At 44.3% G+C, this 23,175-nt stretch overlaps 1 protein-coding gene across 1 annotated transcript; it reads right to left on the reverse strand.

The window, feature by feature from the left end:
* Window positions 1-2,844: 2,844 nt before the first annotated feature.
* On the reverse strand, window positions 2,845-17,545 carry Nup50 (nucleoporin 50). The gene is made up of 8 exons (XM_041672061.1): window positions 17,276-17,545; window positions 13,747-13,825; window positions 11,507-11,590; window positions 10,487-10,679; window positions 8,466-9,092; window positions 5,450-5,531; window positions 4,434-4,552; window positions 2,845-3,260 (listed from the first exon to the last, which is right to left on the reverse strand). Exons 2-8 carry the CDS (start codon window positions 13,813-13,815, stop codon window positions 3,058-3,060), a joined length of 1,377 nt encoding a protein of 458 aa, XP_041527995.1. The 5' UTR covers window positions 13,816-13,825; window positions 17,276-17,545; the 3' UTR covers window positions 2,845-3,057.
* Between the last annotated feature and the right edge of the window lie 5,630 nt (window positions 17,546-23,175).

Raw genomic sequence — 23,175 nt, forward strand, 5'->3', positions numbered from 1 at the left:
AGAAACAAAACTGTCAAAGGCCCAGTTTTTAACGTTCCATTTATTCACATTTCATGGATTGTTACACTTCCTCACAGGCCCATTCAAAAGCTCACACACACTGAGATTATACTGTCTGACAATTCAAGTATTTTAGCTTTAGAAAACAATTTCCTCTTTCAGGTAAAAAGCAGATTATTCTATGTGATTGTTAAGAAGTCTTACATCCCCTTTACAAATCTGTTTGCATAGAGGACAGTCCTCAGTTTTGCAATTGCTTCTGGAGAGCACATGGTGGCCTTGTGCAGAGCGTGGGGCTAGAAGATGCCTTGAAGAGCTCCCAACTTCACCTACGAGTAACAGAACAGGTCATTTCCTTAAAAATCCCACTTCCGGAATTAGACTTGGTCTGAGCAGGTAGTCTGTAGCCTAAAGGGGGCTATTTCTCATCTTCAGAAATAGTAATATAATGAACAAACTGGCAAGAACAGACTCCTTAACCTTCAAAAGGTAGAGGAGGCTCTCAGGGAAAACCCTGACAAGGTAGAATTTTCCCCTACGCTGCAGCAGGTATTATTTTTGGCACGCAGCATGTAAAAAATAGGATTTAGAACTGAAACTGTAGAACAGAAATCAGCCCATCAGCAGTCGGACCTGTTGCTGACACAGTCACGGTCTATACAGTGTGGCTCTCTGAAGAAGACCGCGCAGGGCTGAAACTTTGCTGACTGGGAATGTGCGGAAGTGTGATATACAGTGTGGGAAGGCCCAGGCTCGGAGTCTGCACCCTCACCATAGAGAACACACACTTCCTCAGGGAAATTTTCAAACTAGAGATAAAAACCTCAATTCACATTAAACACACAATAGGTAAATTTATAACACATTAAAACATCAATGAAGTTTAAGCCATGGAACCAGCGACTAACACAATGGAGGGAGAACGGAGAGCCCTCCAGGGGCCTCCTCTGACAGACTTCATAGTGACTCACACTTGGGTGAAGTGCAGAATGCTGAGCGAGCTCCTAAAGCATAAAGACAAGACACACTGAGTTCTGGTCACACCACCTCTCCCCTGTAATTCTCGCTTCCAAAAGTGATAGTCTTAGCAGCAAATGTGCTGGGAATGTTAGGAAAAGGGAAGCCAGACTCACTAATTTACAATTAAAATGGACTACGGAGCTTAGAAGGCAATCCAGTCGCAACCTTTTTTGCTTATATTCTTTTGGTAAATATGCAAGGCTTGGGCAGATGCTCATGGAGCATCACCACCATGAATAGACAAGTTCCTGAAAGTGCCTGAGAGTCTGACACCGGTCAGCCCCATGGGCATGTGGCTACACGGTACTGTCTGAAATGCGTTCCCCTCATTTCATCTTTGGAAAGCTGGGCAAACCCAATGTGAACAGAGCAAGGCCAGTGATAACAGAAGTAGCAAATTGCTTGCTAGAAACCAATTCTCAATGCTAAATGGCAAATAAATGCACAGCACCTCCCCAGGTTCACACCCCCCCCCCCCCAAGCACAAGCAGGCCATCTGCAGACATGTGCCAACCCGTTGAGCAGAGGTGTGACGTGATAAATCCTATCCTGCCCCCAGGCAGAGGCAGGCGGATCTCTGAGTTCAAGGTTAGCCATGGCTACCTAAATAAAAGTTAATTAGGTTTCATTCTCACTCACAGCAGTGCAGTTTTGAGAGAGCAACTGTGATGTCAGGTTTCGTGACTCTGCCCAGGTCAGAGCACTGTCTATTTATTGACTAGCTGAGCACTCTGGCACCCTGGGCACTGACCCTGAGCCTTCAGAAAAGATCTGGTCCTAGTGATGAATGGTTTTATGAGGAATCAGAGTGCAACTTCATTCAATCTCTCTCTTTTTTGAAGGGCGGGGGGGGGGGGGGGGGAGCTACTAGGTAACTCAGGCTGCTGTGAACTCAAACATCTTCCTGCCTTGGCTTCTCCAGCACTGGGATTACCAGCTAGGCAACAAAGCTTGCATTTAATTGAAGTCTGGTCTTCAGAGAATACAAGTATTAGTAACCTTCACTGCTCTGTAGTGACATGAATGGCCCGCACAGAACCATGGTTCTATTCCAAATGGACACACTCAGTACCTCATCCTTAAAAAAAAAAAATAAACAAGTTTTCAGATGCCAAGTACCATGCTGCAGTCTGAAGCTGTAAGACAAACAGGCAAACGCCACTCCCACACTCTTCTTTTGAGTGCACGGTTCCTGAGAGGACTCCATTCAGACTGTGCCCACGGGGCTCACCAGGGCAAAAACGGCCATGAGCACACATCCTCTTTCAACTTTTTTTCTTTTAAAATAAAGGCTTATTTGTGGTATAGAAATGATATTTAAAAAGTCACCAAATTTGTGCTTTTAAAATCCATTATTCCTGACATCCCCTTCCACATTAACTGAGGAGGGTAAAGAAAGAGCACCTCCTGGATAAAAACGACAAAACCCAATCTACACTGCCAGCTCCCAACGAGCCACTCATGTCCTTTCCATGAAAAGGCAGTTCCTAGATCAGTCAAGCAGCCCCAGGTCAGAGGCCATCACCTGCCAACAGGCTGATGACAGAGACATCTTACCCACAGTTCAGCATGGTCACAGTGTGGCGGCGTGGCGTTTGGCAGGAGTGCTTATCACGGATCAGATAAGCCCACAGGAGGGGAGCAGATGGGTGTCATCTGGGGTGCTGTGGGACACTGCCATGGGTCTCCTGGGGCAGTCAAGAGAGCAGAGCCCACAGCTGCCTGCAGGAGCCTTTGGAGTGTTAACTGGTACCCTGACTGCAGTCCACTAAGAATCACTTCGGTTAGTTTACTCAATGAACCAACATTAAAAAAATCTTCCCAAATTTTTCACTTGAATGTATTTTGCTTAGTTTTCAGGAAGGGAAAAGAGCTGACACACCCAGGTTTTATTGGCCTTAATCTTCCTCACAGAAGTTTCCCGTTACCTAGAAGTTCTCAGAATGTTACAGTAAGAAGAAGAAAGAATGTGACTAAGTTTGGGGGCAGAGGAGAAGCAGCAATGTGGCTGTAACATCCCTTGGTCGGCTTCAGTGCTCAGGCACCCTTCTTCTGCAGTAAGATCTTGTGTAGTTCATCTGCATCCTCACTCGTCTTCACCCGAATCAGCATGGTGACTGGGACTGTGGGTTGCTTCTCATCAAGTGGGGGGTTGGGGACACAGACAATGAGGACATTGTTTTTCCCTGTTCGGGTGCATGGCATATTGGGTGGAATCAGAACATTCAGCAGTATGTTGCCTTTAAATAAACAAAGGAAAATATTTATCAAAACAACATAGAAAAACAAATGTATCAATACTGTAGGATTCTTTCAGAGGCTAAAGATTCAACAATGAAACAACTTCTCAATGTGTTAAAAGTTATGGCCAGAAAGGCTTTCATTTTCCTATATGCTGGGGTGTGACAAGCAAGAGGGGAGCTGGGGCTGACAGGCACATTCCGCCACAATCTCCCAGGCAGGAGCCTGTTCAAAGCAGCACTGGCTTGCCCAGATCTTCATCATTTCATGGAACTTTGGATGAGTGGTCGGCAAAGATACGGTGCTTCTCACCAGCACTGCTCACCAGGCCAGAATGACATTATGGTGATTCTGCCATAGCTAGTCAAGTCCTAAGAGAGAGAACCCCAGGAGTCTTTTGGTGCTGCCCGGCAATCTCCCACTACTGACCACACATCACAGGCTCACCGCTATCACAGCTATTCTTCTAAAGGACTGTGGCAAGGATCAGCTTGAGTGGGGTAAAGGGGACATTCTTGTTCTAGAAAGATTCCCAGGGCTGGAGAGATGGTCCCATTGCTAAGCACGCAACACAAGGACGAATTCCAATTCTCAGAACACATGCTAAAAGCTGGGGAGAGCAGCACATTCCTGTAATCTTAGCTTAGAGAAGGGGTGTGGGGGGGGGGGTAGGAATGAGGGCTGTGGCACAAACAGGTAGATCCCTGAAACTCACTGGCCAGCCAGCCAAGCCAAAATCAGTGAGCTTCAGGTTTAGTGAGATCCTGTCCCAAAAATAAAGGTAGAAATTGACTGAGGAATGAGACCTAAAAACCTTGGGCCTTTACCTACAAATCCTTCCTCCCACAAAGACCCCCGTAAACTGAAACCTGTATATTTCTCCTTTGTATTCATCAAACTGTCCCACATACATGCCACTCGTCACACTCCAGCATATGGAAATGAAACCCTTTGTGGTACTTTTCTACTATAGCTTTTAACAATACACCTATACTGTGTACACAATGTTCCAGACAGTAAAAACCACACACATATTAGTAACCAGAAGATAAATCTGACCTCATGATCACTTTCATAAGACATAACAAACCCCTCATTATTGAGCTTCAAAATCCAAAGAACCAGAGTCAAGGCAAAACTCTCTACAGGAACTGTGATGGTTGTGCACCCACCTAGGTTGGTGTCTGCCCGCACCAAGAGCTGAGTCTTCTGATTGGCCGTGGGTTTTAAATGCAAGGTTCCCATTCCCTTCTCTTTAAATTCATTGTCTTTCTTGTAAAATAGTTTACACCTGTGGAAAAACAACAGTTATGATCAGATAGTCAACAAGTTAGCTTGCTGATAACCATTGCTTACCTTCCTGAAAGCCAACTGCAGTGGCTAAAAGAATAAACCCTTCTTTACCAGATTGATGGTATCTGAGTTTAAAAACCAAACAGTTATTCTACAATTTACCCCATACACAGACCTTTCTGTGTAGTGCGGGCATGGAATCCAGGATCTTGGGCATGCTACACAAACTCTGCTAAACACAGTCCCCTCCAAACCCTTTTAATACCAGAGGCCACCTTTCCTTAGTCAGTCAACATCTCAGCTGATCCACTTCTCTGCCCTCTTTCAAATCATGTGTCTTGGTCCTGCGTGGCAGAGCAGACTGGCCCTTTAAGGACAGGTACAGACATAGCAGTCTGTCCTACTTCTCTCCCACCTTGCTTTCCCCTTTTTATTTTTTCAAATTTTCTTCTGACCTTCCATTTTTGATCCCCTAAGATACTGAGAAAATCTGGGATAAGCTGTGACTATGAATAAAGTAGTGTGCTGTTTTCCTAGCCAGTATGTTAAACGCAGATACTTAGGTTATTAAGAAAAAGTGGCCAGAGGCAGGTGGGTCTGTAAATTCAAGGTCAGTCAAGGCCACTAATTTAGAGGACCCCCCCACTCAAAGCAAACACAAACAACAAAAAGGCTATATTATGCCATCTGGTAGTGGCACACGCCTTTAATCCCAGCACTTGAGAGGAAGAGGCAGACTGATCTCTGTGAGTTGGAGGCCAGAGTGAGTTCCAGGAAGACCAGGACTATACAGAGAAACTCTTGCCTTGAAAAAAACAAAAATAACCAAACAGGCCAATCATTCTTCCCTGTTGCAGCTCAGAGTGTGGCTGGAGGGCAGCCCCAGCACACTCACTTTTTGGAGTAGAAAGCATCGTCCTCCTTCACTTCAGTCACCACCACCTTGGGCGGCTCATCATCCTCTTCTTCATCGCCACCTGGCACAGAAACAACTTAGTCAGCGACGCTTGTTCCCCACCCTGAACATCATCCAGGAATATCCATGGAAGCTGGTAAATAAGACTGTGAACACCTTACTGTTTTGCGGGAAGAGGTGCCAGCTGGATTTTATTTTGTGAAATTTTAAATTTATTTATTGTGTGTGTACCTTGTAGGGTTTGGTTCTTTCCTTCTACCATGATGCTTCCTGAAATAAAACTCAGGCCATCAGGCTGGGAGGCAAAAACCTTTACCTGCTGAGCCCGTCTCACCAGACGTAATAATATTTAATGGTAAGCCATTTCTATTATAAAATTACATCCAATTTGTAGGAAACTCTAGAATAAAAACCATTCTTGCTTATGACATTCACCAAAACACACTTAAGTATAAAATTATACATACTCAGGTTGCCCAGTGGAGAATCTAACCTAAAAAGAGCACCCAACACCATCCTTGCCAATATTCTTGTGTCCAGAGCCACACTGTGCTCAGGGATAACCAGCATCAGCAATGGCCAAAAGGGCAAAAGTGATTGTTTTACAGGTCAAGCTTGTTAGAGAAGCTGCTGCAAAGCTTTGACTAAACTGTCACAGAGCTCAAGGGTCTTGCACTACAGGAACCTGGCTCACTGACAGCAGGAAGGGCACATTCTTCCAATAAAGCTTCAGCCACAGGGGGTACTGAGACACTGCTGACACACAAACAGGAAGGACACCCTCAAAAGAAAGGCAGCCGTGTAAAACCTGCCAGACTAAAGCAATACTGAGGACTTGGATCCCAAGATTGAACTAAAGACCATGAGGATCTATCTCCTGGCACGCTTCAAATTGATTACTCAGCTGAGCCTCCCAGGACTGGGGAAGTTTCAACAAATTCCAAGTCTTTCTAATGGTAACCACAAGATGGCAACAGTGTCGGATGGTGCAGTGTGCAGGATAGGGCATGAGACAGCTGCCTATGATGGGGAGACTCTCTTATTTAGAGGCGGAGGAGAAATAAAAGGGGGTCACTTGGGGCTGGAGATACGGCTCAGAGCATTGCCTGCTCTTCCAGAGGTCCTGAGTTTAATTCCCAGCAACCACATGGTGGCTCACAACCATCTGTAATGAGATCTGGTGCCCTCTTCTGACATAATAAATGAATCTTTTTTTTAAAAAAGGAGGGAGGTGGTGCTTATTGGACCATCTACCCTGAGGGCCTGTGCATACACTAAAGAGGAGTTCAGACAAGGAGCACTGGTGGCTGGCCCAGGTTGGACAGCAGTGGTGCAGTCAAACATACGTATGCTCCCCTGGAGAACAGCACATTACCATGCGTCCTTGATGACTCAGTGGTAGGGCCTACTCCAAGAGCAGAGGAAGTCAAGGGGCTGGCTGGGACTTGGTCCCTAGGTTTGACTTTACCCAAGGCTCAGGCACCCCAGCAGAACTGTCACCCAGAGGATGCAATGCAGCCTTCTGGAGGGAAGGCCACATCCATACCTGAGGGGAACGCTGGCTTTGTTCTGTTGCCATGGAAAGTAGCCAACCCTATTATGTCATCCTCACAATTATTTTTACTATTTGTTTACTTGTACTGATTTCCTTATATCTTTGTATTATTTACACATTTGTGAGTGTATGTGCACATGTGTGTGCAGGAGCCTGCAGAAGTCAGAAGAATTCTACAGCTGGAAACTAAACTTGGGTTCTATGGGTCCTATGGAATAGCAAGGAGAGCTCTTAACAGCCCCACATTTTTATATTTTGGACATCAGGGCCATCAGCTGTTCAGCTTCGAGATGTCCCCTCTGTTCCACAGGCATCTCCACTGCCGACTGTGTTCTTGGATGTCCAGAGGCTTTTAGGCTTCATGCAATTGCTTCTCTCGTTTTACTTCTGCTGTGGCCTCAGGTCATCCAACGTTGTTCTTGTCGTCGTCTCCCCTCCCTCAGACATGTTCTAGTGGAAGGTTCTCATTTACACAGAGGGACATTTAACTATTTAAAACACTTAACTAGTTCTATCAAAAATTAGAAACTTGCTGGCTGTGGTGGCGGCTCACAACTTTAATCACAGCACTTGGAAGATAGAAGCTGGAAGATCCCTGTGAGTTCAAGGGCAGCTTGGTCTACCTTAGCAAGCTCTTGGACAGCCAGGGATACATAAAGAAAAACAAAAACAAAATCCCTGCCCCTGAAAATTAGAAATGTAATCCCTCAGCACCACTAGTCCCAATGCAAGTACCCACTGCCTAGGAATGGCTCGTGACCAACACACTGTACAGCGCACACAGTAGGCATACCTATCATTTTAGAAAGTGTTACTGAATGAACTAACTGGTCCTGTGTTATGAAGAACAAACATGAGCACTGCGGGTACCAAATCTCAGAAGAAACCCTGCAACTGTGCCCATCGCCAAGACCTGACACACTGGGTACAAAAGGCCCAAGGACACTAGTGTGATTCACAACAGCAGAGCCTTCCTTCGGGGTTGAGTGACCCTCCTTTTTAGCAGGTCTGGCCCCAACATTAATTAATTTAGCAGGTCTAAATACAGTCAACTCCAATGGGCATTGATGTTGAGCTTTTTCAGTACAATGTCAACTTTTCAAACTGTTTTTAATCTGCTGCTTCTATACACAGCACCACTTGCCCAGCGCTTTCCAGTCAGCACGATAGAACTTCAGCCTGCTCTGCAGCCACCTGTTCACAGCCCTTCACTACGCACCTGGAGCCCCACCCACCTCATGAAGACAGAGGCTATGCTGCTGGAGCACACCACGTCACCTCTCTCCTGAAGAACCACACCCTCTGGGAGCTTTGAACACCCTATAAAACAGGCCTTGCTCTACTTTAAGGATAAGGATGAAGCAACCGTGACACACACAGAAAATGGAGCGACGTTCTCATTAGAGCTGCACATACATGAACCAGTGGCTTTGTATTTACCTCTGCATTCACTGCTGCTGCCTCCTGCTTGACTCTCTGATGCAGAAAATGGTGAAGAGGCAGCTTTACTTTGGGCAGATAAACTAGAGTTTCCAGGGGAGAATGAAAACCCAGTCAGGGAGCCAGAACTTAAGGAGCCCAAAACTGAGCTCTCAATTTTCTTGCCGAAATTGAATGAGGCACTTGTTGCTCCTTGTGCTATGTCTGACTTCTTTTCTGCTGTAAACTCCACCTTTGCAGAAGTGTCCTCTGCTTTGTTGTCACGAAACGGAAACGGTGACTCTTGCTGTGGTTTTGCTGAACTGAGAAGAGAGGGGGGCTGCATGCCAGTCGCTGCCCTATCAGTCTGGCTCTCAGGACTGCTCCTGCCTCCATTCTCAAGTTGCCTCTCAATCGTTGCCAAGTATCTCTCATAGTCCTTAAAAATGGGCGTCAGGTCACAAAGTGGGTTGGTATTCACGTGCTTCACTATCCAGTCCCGGACAGAGCAGTTCAAGCCAGCCAACTGCTTGTGATAAGTATTCCCAGTGCAGGCTGTACTGGAAGCGGGGCCAGAGGACAGCTGATTGCTGCTATTACATTGCTGCTTATCAACCAAGGTAGTAGGACCATTCACAGCAAAAGAACCTGTAAGAAGGTAAAGTCCAAACACTTTAAAAGCAGTTTGATCAAACCACCTAGGGGTTACATGTTTTTCCTGTGTTTAGACAGAGTCTTGCTATGTAGGCCCAGACAAGCTGGAACTCACCACTCTGCTTCAACTTCTTGAGCAGGGACAACAGGAGTGTGCCACCAGGCTCAGCTACAACTAGGTTTTTGTACGGCTATTATCATGCTCTGCTTTCCCTGCTACTGTTCACCAAGCTTGTATCATAAACCAATGCTGAATGCAGAAGTTCATTCTGCTTAGTAAGGACTAAACAGGCGAGTGGGTGCCTGCAGGAGGATCCAGAGTTCAAAGTTATTCTCACTACCCAGCTAAAGGCCAGCCTGAATTTCTGTAGCTGAGCTGAAAACCCATCTCAAACCCACAAACACCAGGCAGCATATACTTTTAGAGCCAGTTCTCTATGTGAGTCCCAGAAGTTGCTGACTAGCTCATCCAAATCAGGACTGGGTATTCAGTATTCACTCTTATTTCCACAGGAGAAGAAAAGCTATGGATACCATAAAAATTAATAAACATTTGGTCTGAAAAAGAGAAACCTCTTGAGAAAGAGAAGTAACAGCTCAATCCACAGAGGTGACAATCACACAGGTGGTAAGGAAACCTCATAAGGGTTGGGGCAAAGTTCTGTTCTTGTCTGCAGAAAAATACTCATCTTCAGAATATCAGAGATCTTGGACATCTAGATGCCTAAAGGAAAAAAGATAACTATCCAGAAAGGATCTCCAAGAGAAGAGAAATCTGACTTCTGATGACATATCTGCAGGGTAAAATTTCATTACCTGAACACATATATATCTCTACTTAAAAATTAAAGCTGACTTTGAAGTTGGACAATGGCTATCCTTCTCTAAATCCAAGCATGTTGTTAAAAGAAAAATTCAGAGTTTCTGTCTCATATCAGGAGCCATCTGGCATGGGACAGAAAGAAGAAAGAATTTAGGAAAGATTTTACCTCATAAATATTTTTGTCTCTATCATACCTTTCACTGAATATATGTCTATATTATATTTAAATTTTCTACAATGCACAATGAGGTAAAGTAAAATAACTGGGGAGCTGAGAACAGAATCGCTGTGTGCTGGTGCAAAGGTGTGTTCTGCTGGCCCACTTGCTCCATGCATCTCCCTGAGTCTCATCCTTTTATGCTGCCTGAGGACACAGTGCTAGAAACATTTCCCCAGCTAGGTCTGATAGCATACACCTACAGTATCCCAGTATTCAGAAGGGTGGAAGAGGAGAACGGGATTCAAGATCAGCCTGGGCCAAAGACAAAAAAAAATAAACAACCTGGTAGCAGAGTTCTCTTTCAGCATCTATTTCAGAGGGAGACGGAGAGGGAGGGCTACTCACCAAATGCTGCCTTGGGCTCCACTGCTGCTGCCTTTGAGCTGGAGAAGGGTGTGGCACTGGCTGTGCTGTTTCCATTTGTCAGTCCTTCCAGAGGCTTCCCTCCAGCGCCACTACCAAATCCAGAAAACCCTCCTCCTCCTCCAGAAGGCACAACCAAACCTTTAAAACCTTTAAAGGCTCCTCCACTATCAGACTGAAATATAAAGAAAGCACATTTTAGACAGGTAGACCTCCCACCCTCAAATAAGTGACAACAGGATCTCAGAAAGAGCACAGAGCTCAGAAGTGGTGGCTCTGCCCCTAAGAGAAGCTACTAACAAAGCCCAGACAGGAGCGAGGGAGAGGCAGTGCTTCTAAGGACAAGCTCTCACAGTTGCCTTCCTAGAATAGCCAGGAGAGATGGTCGCAATCGCTAGATCTGTATTTAAAGGCATTGCATATATTCAAACATTACATATTCATGTACCTGCCACTGAGCTCCAGAATAACTGGAAATATTCCCAATACAATTAAACCTCATGCATCTTTTTCAAAGAGCATTCGCCTAAAAAAGCTCTAGAAATACAAAATTAGATTAATTAAAAATTTCACTGTTTACCTAATTTCTCAAGAATTTTGGGTTTCCAAGCTATTCTCAGCCTACAGAAATCTGAGGAGACCACACTGCAGACTCCAGCCTTTTTACTGTTAAGCAACCCAGTGCAGTATCTGTCTTTTCCTTCCTGCTTCCTTATTTCTGTCTTTAGTAAGCTCTTCCCTTGGCTAGCCTGTTCAGTCAGCAGAGATGCTGTGAAATTTACATTCCTTATGAAATTTGACACAGATTCAGACACACACACATAGCTAAACCTTCTTAATTTCCTAGACAGTCCATGTTCTGGTTGGTTTTTGTCAATTTGACACAAGCTAGAGTCATCTGGAAAAAGGAACCCCAACTGAGAGAATGCCTCCTATAGGCAAGTCTGTGATTCATCTTCTTGATTAAATTAGCAAGACACCAAAGCTGCAAGAAGCACTCACTTCAAATCCAACGTTCCTACGCTTTGCCTTCTTAATGGCTCTATTCTTCAAGACTTCCTCACTGGCCACTGAGAATGTTCCCACCTGCAAGAATAGACAAATTAGCAGAAAAGTAAGTGCAAAAGAGGATTAAAAGCTAAATATAAATACCAGAACAGACACGTTTATGTGGTATTGATGATCTTAAGAGTTGACTGCTAACACATTAAGAAATAGCTCACATCTAATATCTACAGATTTCTGTAGATTTTAATTCTAGTCAGGTGTTATGAATCTTTTGCAATCTACAAATCCATACTTTGAGTTCCAACCCAGAGATAGAAATGTGATTTCTGAAAAGATAAACACCACTGCATGTCTGGTGCGCTAATGGTCATGGCTGGTTTCCTCACATCTTAGACATATAGTCCTTAAAAAAAGGGGGGGGGGGGGCACTAACAAGGTCACAGTAAAATTTTCTATCAACAAGACATAAGAGCTACCATCCAAAAGCTCCTGATCGGTAGACAGTGAAACCAGGAGCCTGAACCTTACTATTACATTTTTAAAAACATTAAGTTGAAAGTGGGGCAGTAGTGATACATTCCTTTATTTTATTTTATTTTTTGAGTGTGAAGTTTATTGAGAAAAAGGAAATGGGAAGGGGAGAATGAGAGAGACAGAGAGACTGAGAGATGTCTCCTCAGAGAGAATGGCAGAAAGTAAGAGAGTGGGAGTAGGCAGGGTTTGTCTCCAGCACACCCCTTTAATCCCAGCACTTGGGAGGCAGAGGCAGGTGGATCTCTGTGAGTTTGAGGCCAGCCTGGTCTACAAAGCCAAGTTCCAGGACAGTCAGAGCTGTTACACAGAGAAACCCTGTCTTGAAAAAGAGAAAAACCCAAAGCAACAAAAACCAAACCAAAACAAAAGCTGACACAGATAGCATCCACTTTTTCTTTAGAGACTGGGATCCTGCACGTGCTAAGCTCTACAACTGAGCCACAGCCTTCGCTCACTGTTTTGGAGAGCAGTCCTGGTCCTGCCCACCTTACCACGGTCACAATGACCCTAGCCAACCATAGCTCTTCACCGTGTGATGAATGTGCTGAAAGTTTTATCTCATCGATTCTCTCACCTATAGGGTAGAACTAACTAGTTCCTGTACAAAATTCTCATCCAGCTAGGTGTGTCAGCTCCAATCAATTAGCTCCTACACATAGCAGGCTGAGACAGCAGGACTGATAGACAGTTCTGGTCCAGCATGAATTACAAAGTGGGACTATCTCAAAAACAAAAGTACCCTCATCTACAGATATTTCGGATTGTGTCAACATTAAAAAGGACCTCCATACCCAGAACAAAGACCATTTGGCTATATTTGCCCAATTAATCTAATTGATTTCCATACTCACTCAGTAGATCCTGTTGAGTTTTTTCACTATTAGACACTTTAGTGTCAAAACAAACAATTATATGGCAGTGTATAGCTTGTTCCACCCAAAGGCTGTGCTTAAGACCAAAGACTTGATTAAAGACCAAGTCAGTTAAAGGTCCTGAAAAATATTAACTTCCCAGTGGTTTGCTTTCCTAAACATATCAGTATCAAAAAGGAAGACCCCATGAATAAAGCTGCAAAACACTGTTTATGCAAAACACTGTTTATGCTCCGTTCCTTTTCCCCTTACCACCTAGCTGTGTGCTATAGAGCTGGAGTTAGCTTTGCTACAAATTTTCTTAGTGAACTGGCCTACAAGTATTAACTTGCACAAGAGACCTAAAACTGCAAAGATTTCCTCACAAAAGACAACTTTAATTTTGCTAGCAAAGAAACTACAACACTGATAGAAATTCTAGTCCAATCAGTGCAACTGCTGGGGCGCAGAGCTAGGATCTGAACAGCAAACAGTGGGCATGAGAAACACAGGAGCGAGGGGGAGCATGGAGAGAGCAGACTGAGGTGAGAACTACAGACTGCTAATTCCATGACTAAAACACACGAAACCACAGCAAAGGATGCTGCAAATGTCTGATTTCTGCAGGAAGATACTTCTCCACACTCATCAGGAGCACACACTAGGAGAAAAGCACAGTCACATATGAAGAACAAGTTCCTACAGCAAATGCATACAGCTCATGAGGAAGCATCACCTCTCCTGCTGTGTATTCCTAAAGGCTTTAAAATTCTACCACATTCTTCACGGGGAACACAACATGAGCATAAACGCGGACAGCAAGAAACCACTAAGGGAACGGCTCTGTACCTCTTCAGCTTCGTCTTCTTGATCCCAATTCCTATCTGTTAATTCCTTCTCAGCAATTCTTTTGGCCATTTTTGTGAACCTAGATTATAGAAAATAGAAATAAGATGTTTGCTTTTCTGCACCAAGATAGGTCTTACAAATAATTTTGTCTTCATTTATTTTGTAATAAAATCACAAAATAGAGAAACGTAAGAAAAAGCAGTTAACTGGTTTTAAGCCAATGAGCTTTACTTAGAGGACTTTGCTCAAAGGGAGGGAAATATAGTAGGAAATTAAGGAAAATATGGAGTTAAGAGAAGCTAATTTTACTTTTTTAATTAATTTTTTCGTTACAAGTAATTTAAAAAATCTAGTCCAGCACTGAATGTGGTAAGCAGGCTCCTGATGCAGTGAAACGGCTTCAGTGAGAGCTCTGTCAGGCTGTGGGACTCCAGTGGTGCGTACTCTATCTCTATTTGAAGAGGCAGGCAAAGACACCTGAGGAACACTGGCACTCTTTCTGAACAGGAAGCCAACTCCATTCAGAAAGATTAGATGAAACATCTATTGATCTTTCAAAATCTACAATATTTATGCAGTATATTATACATACAGTAAAGTCCTTAAGTCAAAGTAAATATTTTTGTCATAAACAAAACATTTTTAATATTTAAAATTTAAAGATGATCCGTAAGTTTATTCTTGGATTAAGGATTTAATAATGTACTGGAAATACTTTAGTAACATGAATAATTTTCTTTTCTTTTTTTTTAGATTTATTTATTATGTACACAGTATTCTGTCTGTATGCCAGAAGAGGCCACCCTATCTTGTTAAAAGTAGTTGTGAGCCACCATGTGGTTGCTGGGAATTGAACTCAGGACCTCTTGAAGAGCAGACAGTGATCTTAATCTCTGAGCCACCTCTCCAGCCAATGAGTAATTTTCTTAAGGCTACAATTGATATAAATGTCTTCCAACTAACATTTAATTGCTCTGAATTACATATTGTGAAAAGGTAAGACATTACTCACAAATTCAGAAAATAACATGCTTCAAAAATACACCCTCAGGGTGGGAAAGATGGCCTGGCAGGTAAGGGAATGCGCTGGTACTGTAGAGGACGATCCCCAGCACCCACCAGAAACTCACAAGTACCCGTAACTCCAATTCCTGGGGTACCTAACTCTTCTGGATTCCACAGCTGAGTAAGCACTACCCAAATAATAAATCTTTAATAATGATAATAATGACGATGACAGCAATAGCCAGGGATGGTGGTGGCACACACCTTTAACCTCAAGGTTAGAGTTAGAGGTAGGTGAATCTCTGTGAATTCAATAGCAACAACAGAGGCTGAAGAGAGAGCTCAGCAGTTCGGAACACAAACTACTCTTGCAGAGGACCTGAGCTTTATTCCAGCACCCATGTCCAGCAGCTCAAAGGCTGTGGGGATCCAGTGCCCTCTTCTAGCCTTCACAGGTACTGTGTACACACACACACACCAAATAAAATGGAAAAAAAATTAGGCTCCATCAGATCTGACTGAGGGCTTTGATCTAAGCGCTGTGTGGGTTCTTCGAGTCTCAGCAGCAGCAGCAGGGCACCTGTCCAGGCTGGCAGTATCTGTCAGGACTCTTTCTGACACTTTCTCCATTCCCCTGCCCTCAGCACAGCAACCCACCACAGTGGGCATCCTAGAACAGACACTAGATCCCATCTTACCCATCGTCCAATGCTCTCTATCAGAAGATTAGCAACTACAGAATTCATTTTAAATCAGAGATTTCCAAAGCCCTTCACAATCTGATATGCAGGGAGGGCTCTGGCTTTTAATACATCCCAATCTTTTACATTTCTCTTATAGGTACGTCTTTTTTCTGATTACAGAACGAATGATTAAAATTGAAGATTCTAAAATACACAGCATGAGCTGTGATAACACCAGTAACTGGGAACCCTCTTCTTTTACGTCCCCAACCCCCAAGTGCAAAGTTGACCTAATCAGAAATAGCATACTTCATAGAATTCTTCACAGGTAAGGAAGGTCTCTGGATCCATCGGGAGATTTTCTAGTCATTACCTATCATCAACACCAGAGGGCAAAAGAGGCGGGCAGTGGACCAGTTAGAGTCACTGTTTCATGATGTGGACAAAAGGGATGGATGGTGGAAGCATATAAAATACTAAGTAAAACTTGAGCGTCTAACTCATACTTGAAACTAAAAAGTAACTGCCATAATAAAACAAATTAATGAAGCTGAGGCCATTTCATATTTATTCAGTCAGATAAACCAGAAGGCAAGAATTTTAGTTCGGTTTACTGATGACTCCAAATGTCCCAACCCTGCTTGACTCATGACTAACTGTTGCTGCATCAGTGATCTGAGGCATTACATATCCGAGAAAAATACAAGATACGAGTGGCATTACAAGATCCAGGACAGAGTTTGGTGGGACGAAAGGAGTGCTACAAAAAACTACTAAGTAGATAAAAAGCACTGCTTAGAATGGTGCCTGGAACACAGGAAGTGCTTTGTAAAAAATAAACATGCTCGATTAAAATTTATACTCCCAAACCCAAAAGGTGTAGTGTGGGAAAACAAAGTAACTCGAACTATAGGTTAAGCTTTTAAAACACATTTCCCCAACCGGGGTGAAGGCAATGGGGAGGTTGAGGCAGGATGAGAGAGCTGAAGCCAGTCTAAGTCACACAAGTTCAAGGACAGCACTGGAGCCACACATAGCAAAACCTTGCCTTTAAAAACATAGATACCAAATACCTACTTATTCCTCCAAAAAGTTCTTTTCCTCTTTCGAAAAGACATCTTTGCGAAGTACTTGGAACACGTCCTGGCGCTAGAGACTTACTTGCTAGCTATTATAGCTATTATTAAGGCTTTTACTTTTTTCTTTGGGGGTGCTGGGGACGGAACTCAGGTCCGTGCTAGTCCAACCTTCGACCACTGTGATACCGGGGAAATCTAATCCCCATAACAAATGAGTTACCAGCAGCCAGGAAGAGTTTGCCAAATGTCCGCGTTTGTGGCTAAAATGGCACCAAGTTATGAAATGCTTTCTAGATCGGAAGGAAGCGCTGTAGATATTCGGAGAAGCGCATTATTCGTGAGCGATCGCTTCCTGCAGTGAGCGTGTGCACCGGGTACAGTCTTGTGCTCAGAGAGGAACTTCACGTGGGCTATCCGCGACAGCCAAGCGCAGATCGAGGTCACTGAAACCGCCCGGGAAGCCCTAACCTCAAAACCGGCTCTGCACGAACGCGAGTGACCAACGGCCTGGGAACGCTGCGGTGTCACCGGGGCCAGCCGGGGGCGGGCGGAGGACGACGTGTGAGGAAGGCAGGCCAGGGGTGGGTTAGGGCAGCCCTAACGCCGCCACCGTCGCCGCCCCGGCCGGGGCCCGAGCCCCGCCGAGCCCTCCTCTGGCCAGGAGGACGCCGCAGGTCGCTGGGCAGGCCCGGCTTCACAAACAGCCGGCCGCGTCGCCAAAGGCCAACGCCGCCCCGCCCTCCCGGCCTGCCCGGCACTCACCTCTTGGGCGGCCGCCGTAGATCGCGCCGGGTGCCGGGCGCCGCGACGAGCAGGGCCGAGGCGGCGGTCGCGGCCGCGGGGAGCTTCCGGGGCCCTGAGCGCCTCCGAGGACTTCGTAGTCAGCAGGCCTGGGAGCTGTGCGTCTTTGAGTCCGACACTGAGGGGAAGAGACATCCGCTCAGCCTGGAAGCCGCTACTGAACGCTGAAGAGAGCGCTCGGAGCCGCCATTTTGTAACTCGAAAATACCCGTCGGAACCAATTCGAAAGGGGAAAAAAATAAAATAAAAAGAGGAGGAAGCCAGAAACGCCCTCGTCCAACTACTGCGCAAGCGCGTCGGGGCCCCAGCAGCCAGCACGGCTTCCTAAGGGCCGCGGCGTGTCACGTGGCTCGCGCGTACTGCACCCCCCCCCCACCTTGGAAACGGCCGCTGGGAGGAGCATGAGTTTCGCGCAGGGGCGCTGGGACGCAGGCTGTTGGCGGGGCGGGAGGGAATAGAGCCGGCGCCTTCGGCGGCGCGGGTGAAACACGTTGGTCACGTGTCGGCCGCCTTCCCGGTTTGAGGCGGTCCGCGCGCCAATCGCGGGCAAGGCGCGGGTGGGAGGACTCGTGCGGTCAGCCAGTGACTCTGCTGGACGCCTCTGGTGCTGTGCTGGGCGGCCGAGGCAGCGGGATCGAGGCCGGGGAAGAGGAGGCGAGTGCAGCGTGCTTCTCCCGCGGATGTCCCTGCGGCGTCTCAGCGCGCGCGTGGAAGCTGAAAGTTGCTGCATGGGGCTGGAGATCCCCGAGGGACAGGTTCTCACGAGTCGCCTGCCCCCGTTGCTGTCACCTGATAGACATCCTCCGATTGCCTCCTTGGGAGCTGTGGAGGTGAAGTCAATTCCCCAAAGCTGCAGGACCAGTTGGGGCCAACAGGAGATGAAGTCCCCCAGGGGATGCTTCGGCTGCGGGACCAACACCTGCGTCCTGCATTAGGACTCCTGGTTTTGTGCTTTTAGCTGACTGCGGTTCAGTTGCACAAAGGGATTCCGGGTGGTCGAATTCTTCTGATTAAGGTTTAAAGAGAATGTCAACCAGAAGACACTGTTGTCATTAGACCCATCATTAACCATCTAGAAATTATTTTCAGAAAAATAAGCATTTTTAGAGCAGCAGTTCCTAACTTTTAGGAGAGGAGAAAAAGGGTTCCAAGCAGAAATCAAGTCTCTTAGTTTCAGGCTATTTCATCTAGCAACCCCTTGACAAGAACAGAGAAATAATTGATATGGGATTCCCCTCTGTATGCTGTGAATACCGCTGGTGAATAAAGAAACTGCCTTGGTCTGTTGATAGGGCAGAATTTAGGTAGGTGGGGAAAACTAAACTGAATGCAGGGAGAAAGAAGGGTAGAGTTGGAGAGAAGCCATGTAGCCCCGCTAGAGACAGACACGGGAACTTGAGCCAGTTAAAGCCACAGCCATGTGGAGAAACACAGATTAATAGAAATGGGTTACATTAATATGTTAGAGTTAGCCAATAAGAAGCTAGAGCAGTGTTTTAAATAATATAGATTCTGTGTAATTAATTCTGGGCTGAGCAGCCAGAAATGATCAAGCGCCCTCATAATAATAGAGAATAGTTGGCACAGTGGTAGAGTACTTGCCTAGCATATGGGAAATCCTAAATTCAAACCCAAAGCCACAGAAAGAAAGAAAAAAATGATTGCACTTATTACTTACATGGGTTCTGCAATCAACTGACTGCAAATTAAGCATATTCTGAAAAATTGTGTTGAACGTGTGTAGAATTTTTCTTATCAATCTCTACACATTTCAACTATGTCATTGTATTAACATTGTATTCGCTAATACAAATACTCCAAAGTATCTAAAACCAGTCAGGTCATGTTGACTTCCAACCAAAGTCATAGTTTTTGGAAGGCTGAGGCAAGAGGATCAACCCAGTTCAGCCTGAGAAATGCAAAACCCCTCTTCGAGATAAGGTTTCTCTGTAGCTTTGGTGCCTGTCCTGGAACTAACGCCTGTAGACCAGGCTGGCCTTGAACTCACAGAGATCCACCTGCCTCTGCCTCCTGAGTGCTGGGATTATAGAGATCCACCGCCTCTCTTTCTTCTGTAATACATACCAGAGCTGGACATGATGGTGCACCCTTTTAATCTCAGCACTTGAGGACTAAGAGGTAGGCAGATCTCTGTGAGTTCCAGGCTAGCCTGATCTACCTAGTTCCAGGACAGCCAGAGCTACACAAAAAGACCCTGTCTCTAAAACACAACAATAGCAAAATTAACCTAAAGAGTTGGGGATACAGCTCAGAGGTAAAGCACTTGCTATACTTGTGAGGCCCTACATCCAAGCCCCAATACCAAACATAAGCCATAAGTAAATTAGAGGTGGTGGCCCACACCTGTAATTCCACTACTCAGTATTGATGAACAAAAGCCCGGCTGGAAGCCAGGTTCATTGGCATTAGATGTTAGTGTGAATCCTGCCTGCAGTCCAGGTTATGGGCAGTCTTACATAGTAGTTTTAGGAAACATTGAAATCCAGCTGTTTATAATCTGGGAACTGGGACAGGATTGCAAGTTCAAGGCCATGTTGAACTATCAAGTGAGGTCCTTTTCTCCAACAGATAAACCTGTAAGTAAAGTACATATGTGAACACTGTGCCACTTCATATAAGAGCCTTGAGCAGGCTGGAGAGACGGCTCAGTGTTTGAAAGCACTTGTTCTTTTAGAGGACCTGGGTTCAATTCTTGCTTAACTGAAGTACATCAACCCAATGCATGGTTTTTGTGTTTTAAAGCTCACCCTGAGCAAAACTCAGGGCTACAGTGGGATCCTGAACACTCAGCGTAGTCAATGGTCAGCAAATAAAGACTTTCTGTTGGCTTAAATCCATGTCTGAGCATCTTCTCTGGGAATTCAAAACATTCATACTTCCAAATAATCTAAATTTAGAAAAAGAGAGACAACACAACTTAAGATTGTATATCTGCAGGTGTGGGTACAAAGGTCCTTGGGCTCATTGCATAAGCATTACCTGGAATGTGAATATATAGGGTTGTCTCTTCAAAGGAAGAGACGTATAATCTGTTTTCCACCTTCAAGGCTGTGAATGGAGGTGATTAATAGCCTAGGTGACCTTTGTGCTATTTGTGCAGCCAGGCTACACTTGGTCCTTGCAGACCCTCATAAGCAGGAGGTATCTAGTAGTCTAGTGACCTTGTGCTAACTGTATGACCAGAGATGACACCAGATCCTCCCCTGTTGGAGGAGGGTGCCACTTGTTTGTCTCAGCCTCCCAGAACTAAAATAATCACATAGAAACTGTATTAATTAAATCACTGCTTGGCCCATTAGCTCTAGCTTCTTATTGGCTAATCTCTTACATATTAATTTAGTCCATTTCTATTAATCTGTGTATCACCACATGGCAGTGGCTTACTGGCAAAGTTTTGGCATGCTTGACTCTGGCAACGGCTCCATGGCTTCTCTCTGACTCCACCCTTCTTTCTCCCAGCATTCAGCTTACCTAAATTCTGCCCTATCAACAGGCCAAGCCAATTTTCTTCATTCACTAATGGTAATCACAGCATACAGAGGGAAATCCCACATTACCTCCCCTTTTCTGTTTAAATAAAAAAGGAAGGTTTTAACTTTATCATAGTAAAATTACATATAACAAAATAGGTATCAAGCAAGAATTAGTTATATCTATTTTATTTTTTATCATAACTAGGGAAAACTATATTATTACTATCTATTCTTCAACTCTGTCAAAGACTACAGAAAGCTATTATTACCTAAGTAAACAGGAAGTGCATTGCAACCAACTTCCAAAATTCTAGAATTGACAGAGACATTTCACTGCCTGGACAGTTGCCCAATGTCTGTACTGTTGGGACATCCATCTTCAGCCTACAGGCCCATAGTATCCAGCAGGCTTTTCCATGAAGCAGGAAATTTCAAAGACAGTTCTGCCTATATTGGCAGTTTGTCGGTTTTTCTGTGCCCTGCAGAATGTCTGGCAGACTCTTTCATGTATCAAGAACCCTGAAGGATTATCTCACTTTTAGGCAAGTTAAGCAGTCATTTCTCTGTGGGTCCTGCTTGCCCAGTTAAGTAGTACAGGCAAGAGCAGTTTGTTGCCCAAATGGCTGGCAAACTCCATAAGGAGCCTCTTCGATGCCCATCTTCCTTTTGAAGTAACTGGTGCTGCCAAGAGCAGATGTGTCTCACTGTCATGAAAAGTCTTAAGTTCTTAAACATTTTAAATGCCATATTCTGATGGTCTCTGAAAGATTTAAAGAATACCTCTCTAACTGAAATACATCTCTATACATCTAGAAAATCTAACTAACATTAGTACAAGCTTGACTATTATAGATGATGATCTATTAACCTATATTTCTTTTTTTTTTTTTTTGATTTTTCGAGACAGGGTTTCTCCGTAGCTTTTGGTTCCTGTCCTGGAACTAGCTCTTGTAGACCAGGCTGGCCTTGAACTCACAGAGATCCGCCTGCCTCTGCCTCCCGAGTGCTGGGATTAAAGGCGTGCGCCACCACCGCCCGGCTTAACCTATATTTCTTAATTATACATTACATTTTTTAAATGAACTACACAACACCTTAATTGAGAGCAGAAATATATATATATATATATATAACAAGATTGACCTTAAATTTGTATCAGTAAACTAAGATCTATACCAATGCAAAATTATTCATATCTATATCATATCCCCCTTTAAATGTAAACAAACATTTATAGACAATATTTGGGAATATGGGTGTAGTTTTCTCCATACTGCTTCCTGCTGATTGTTGGGCATAGTAATTTTTGGGAGTGTTCACGGCGACCTTTGGGGGAGGGGGGTCTTGTTTCATTAAACCATACCAGTATAGAAGCAATCCACAGGTTCTCATCCTCTTTGGAAACAAGAGAAGAACCTCTTTTCCAAAGCAACATATCCTCAGACCCAAATTTGGAAGTCATGATGCCTTTATAATATATATGCTGGTTTAGCTTAGCAGCCCATATAATGAAATGTCTCTCTGTACTTAGCTCATTCACAGTCAAAAAATTCCAAGATGACATAATAATATACATAATCCAGACTCTGTAAATTTTCCATTTTTACGTGGCTTATTTTTCTTTACTCCTTTTAATCTATGACTATCTGTACTCTGTCTCTTTAAAGACTTTACCCTTTTTTTAAGCATTAACCTTTATGACTCTCTATATTCTTTTTCTTCTCTTGTCCAAGGTCCAAGCTTTGTATATTTATCCAACACTATGACTCATCTGGATTTGTCTTTATTGCATATCTGTAATTCTTTACTGTCCAGGAGCGCTTTTTTGTTTTGTTTTGTTTTTAGAGACAGGGTTTCTCTGTAGCTTTGAAGCCTGTCCTGGAACTAGCTCTTGTAGACCAGGCTGGCCTCAAACTCACAGAGATCCGCCTCTGACTCCCAAATGCTGGGATTAAAGGCGTGTGCCACCACAGCCTGGCCCAGGAGTGCTTTTTAAAATGCTAAGCGCCTCTTAAAACTTAAGATGCGCCATTACTATGGTATACACAGTACTTTCTGCTTGCCTGCCCTATCTAAAACTTAAGTTGTACCAACATATACCAAAATTGACCTTAAATTTGTATCAATAAACCAAGATCCATACCAATGCAAATTATTCATATCTATATCACTCCCCCAGGTTATTAAGATAACATATGTAGTCTATCTATGGATCCCATCTTCATGAAAAAGGTGACATGTACTTTGAAAAGAATTTAGTTTTTTTCTCAATGTAATTATGCCAGAAGCTTTATTGTTATACAGGATTGTGTTACTTTTCCCCAAATTATACTGTAAGTAAATATACCCAAAATAAACTTCCTTAGA

The sequence above is a fragment of the Microtus oregoni genome, unplaced genomic scaffold (genome assembly GCF_018167655.1).
Source record: "Microtus oregoni isolate MIOR12 unplaced genomic scaffold, Mior012 000022F_ref0000154, whole genome shotgun sequence".
Taxonomy (NCBI): domain Eukaryota; kingdom Metazoa; phylum Chordata; class Mammalia; order Rodentia; family Cricetidae; genus Microtus; species Microtus oregoni.

Coding starts and splice junctions, on each gene's coding strand:
- Nup50 (XM_041672061.1), bottom strand. CDS start 13,815: ATGGCCAAAAGAATTGCTGAGAAGGAATTAACAGATAGGAATTGGGAT. Junction 10,680..11,506: donor GTAGGAACGTTGGATTTGAA/GTGAGTGCTTCT, acceptor TTTATATTTCAG/TCTGATAGTGGAGGAGCCTT. Junction 4,553..5,449: donor GATGCTTTCTACTCCAAAAA/GTGAGTGTGCTG, acceptor GTTTTTCCACAG/GTGTAAACTATTTTACAAGA.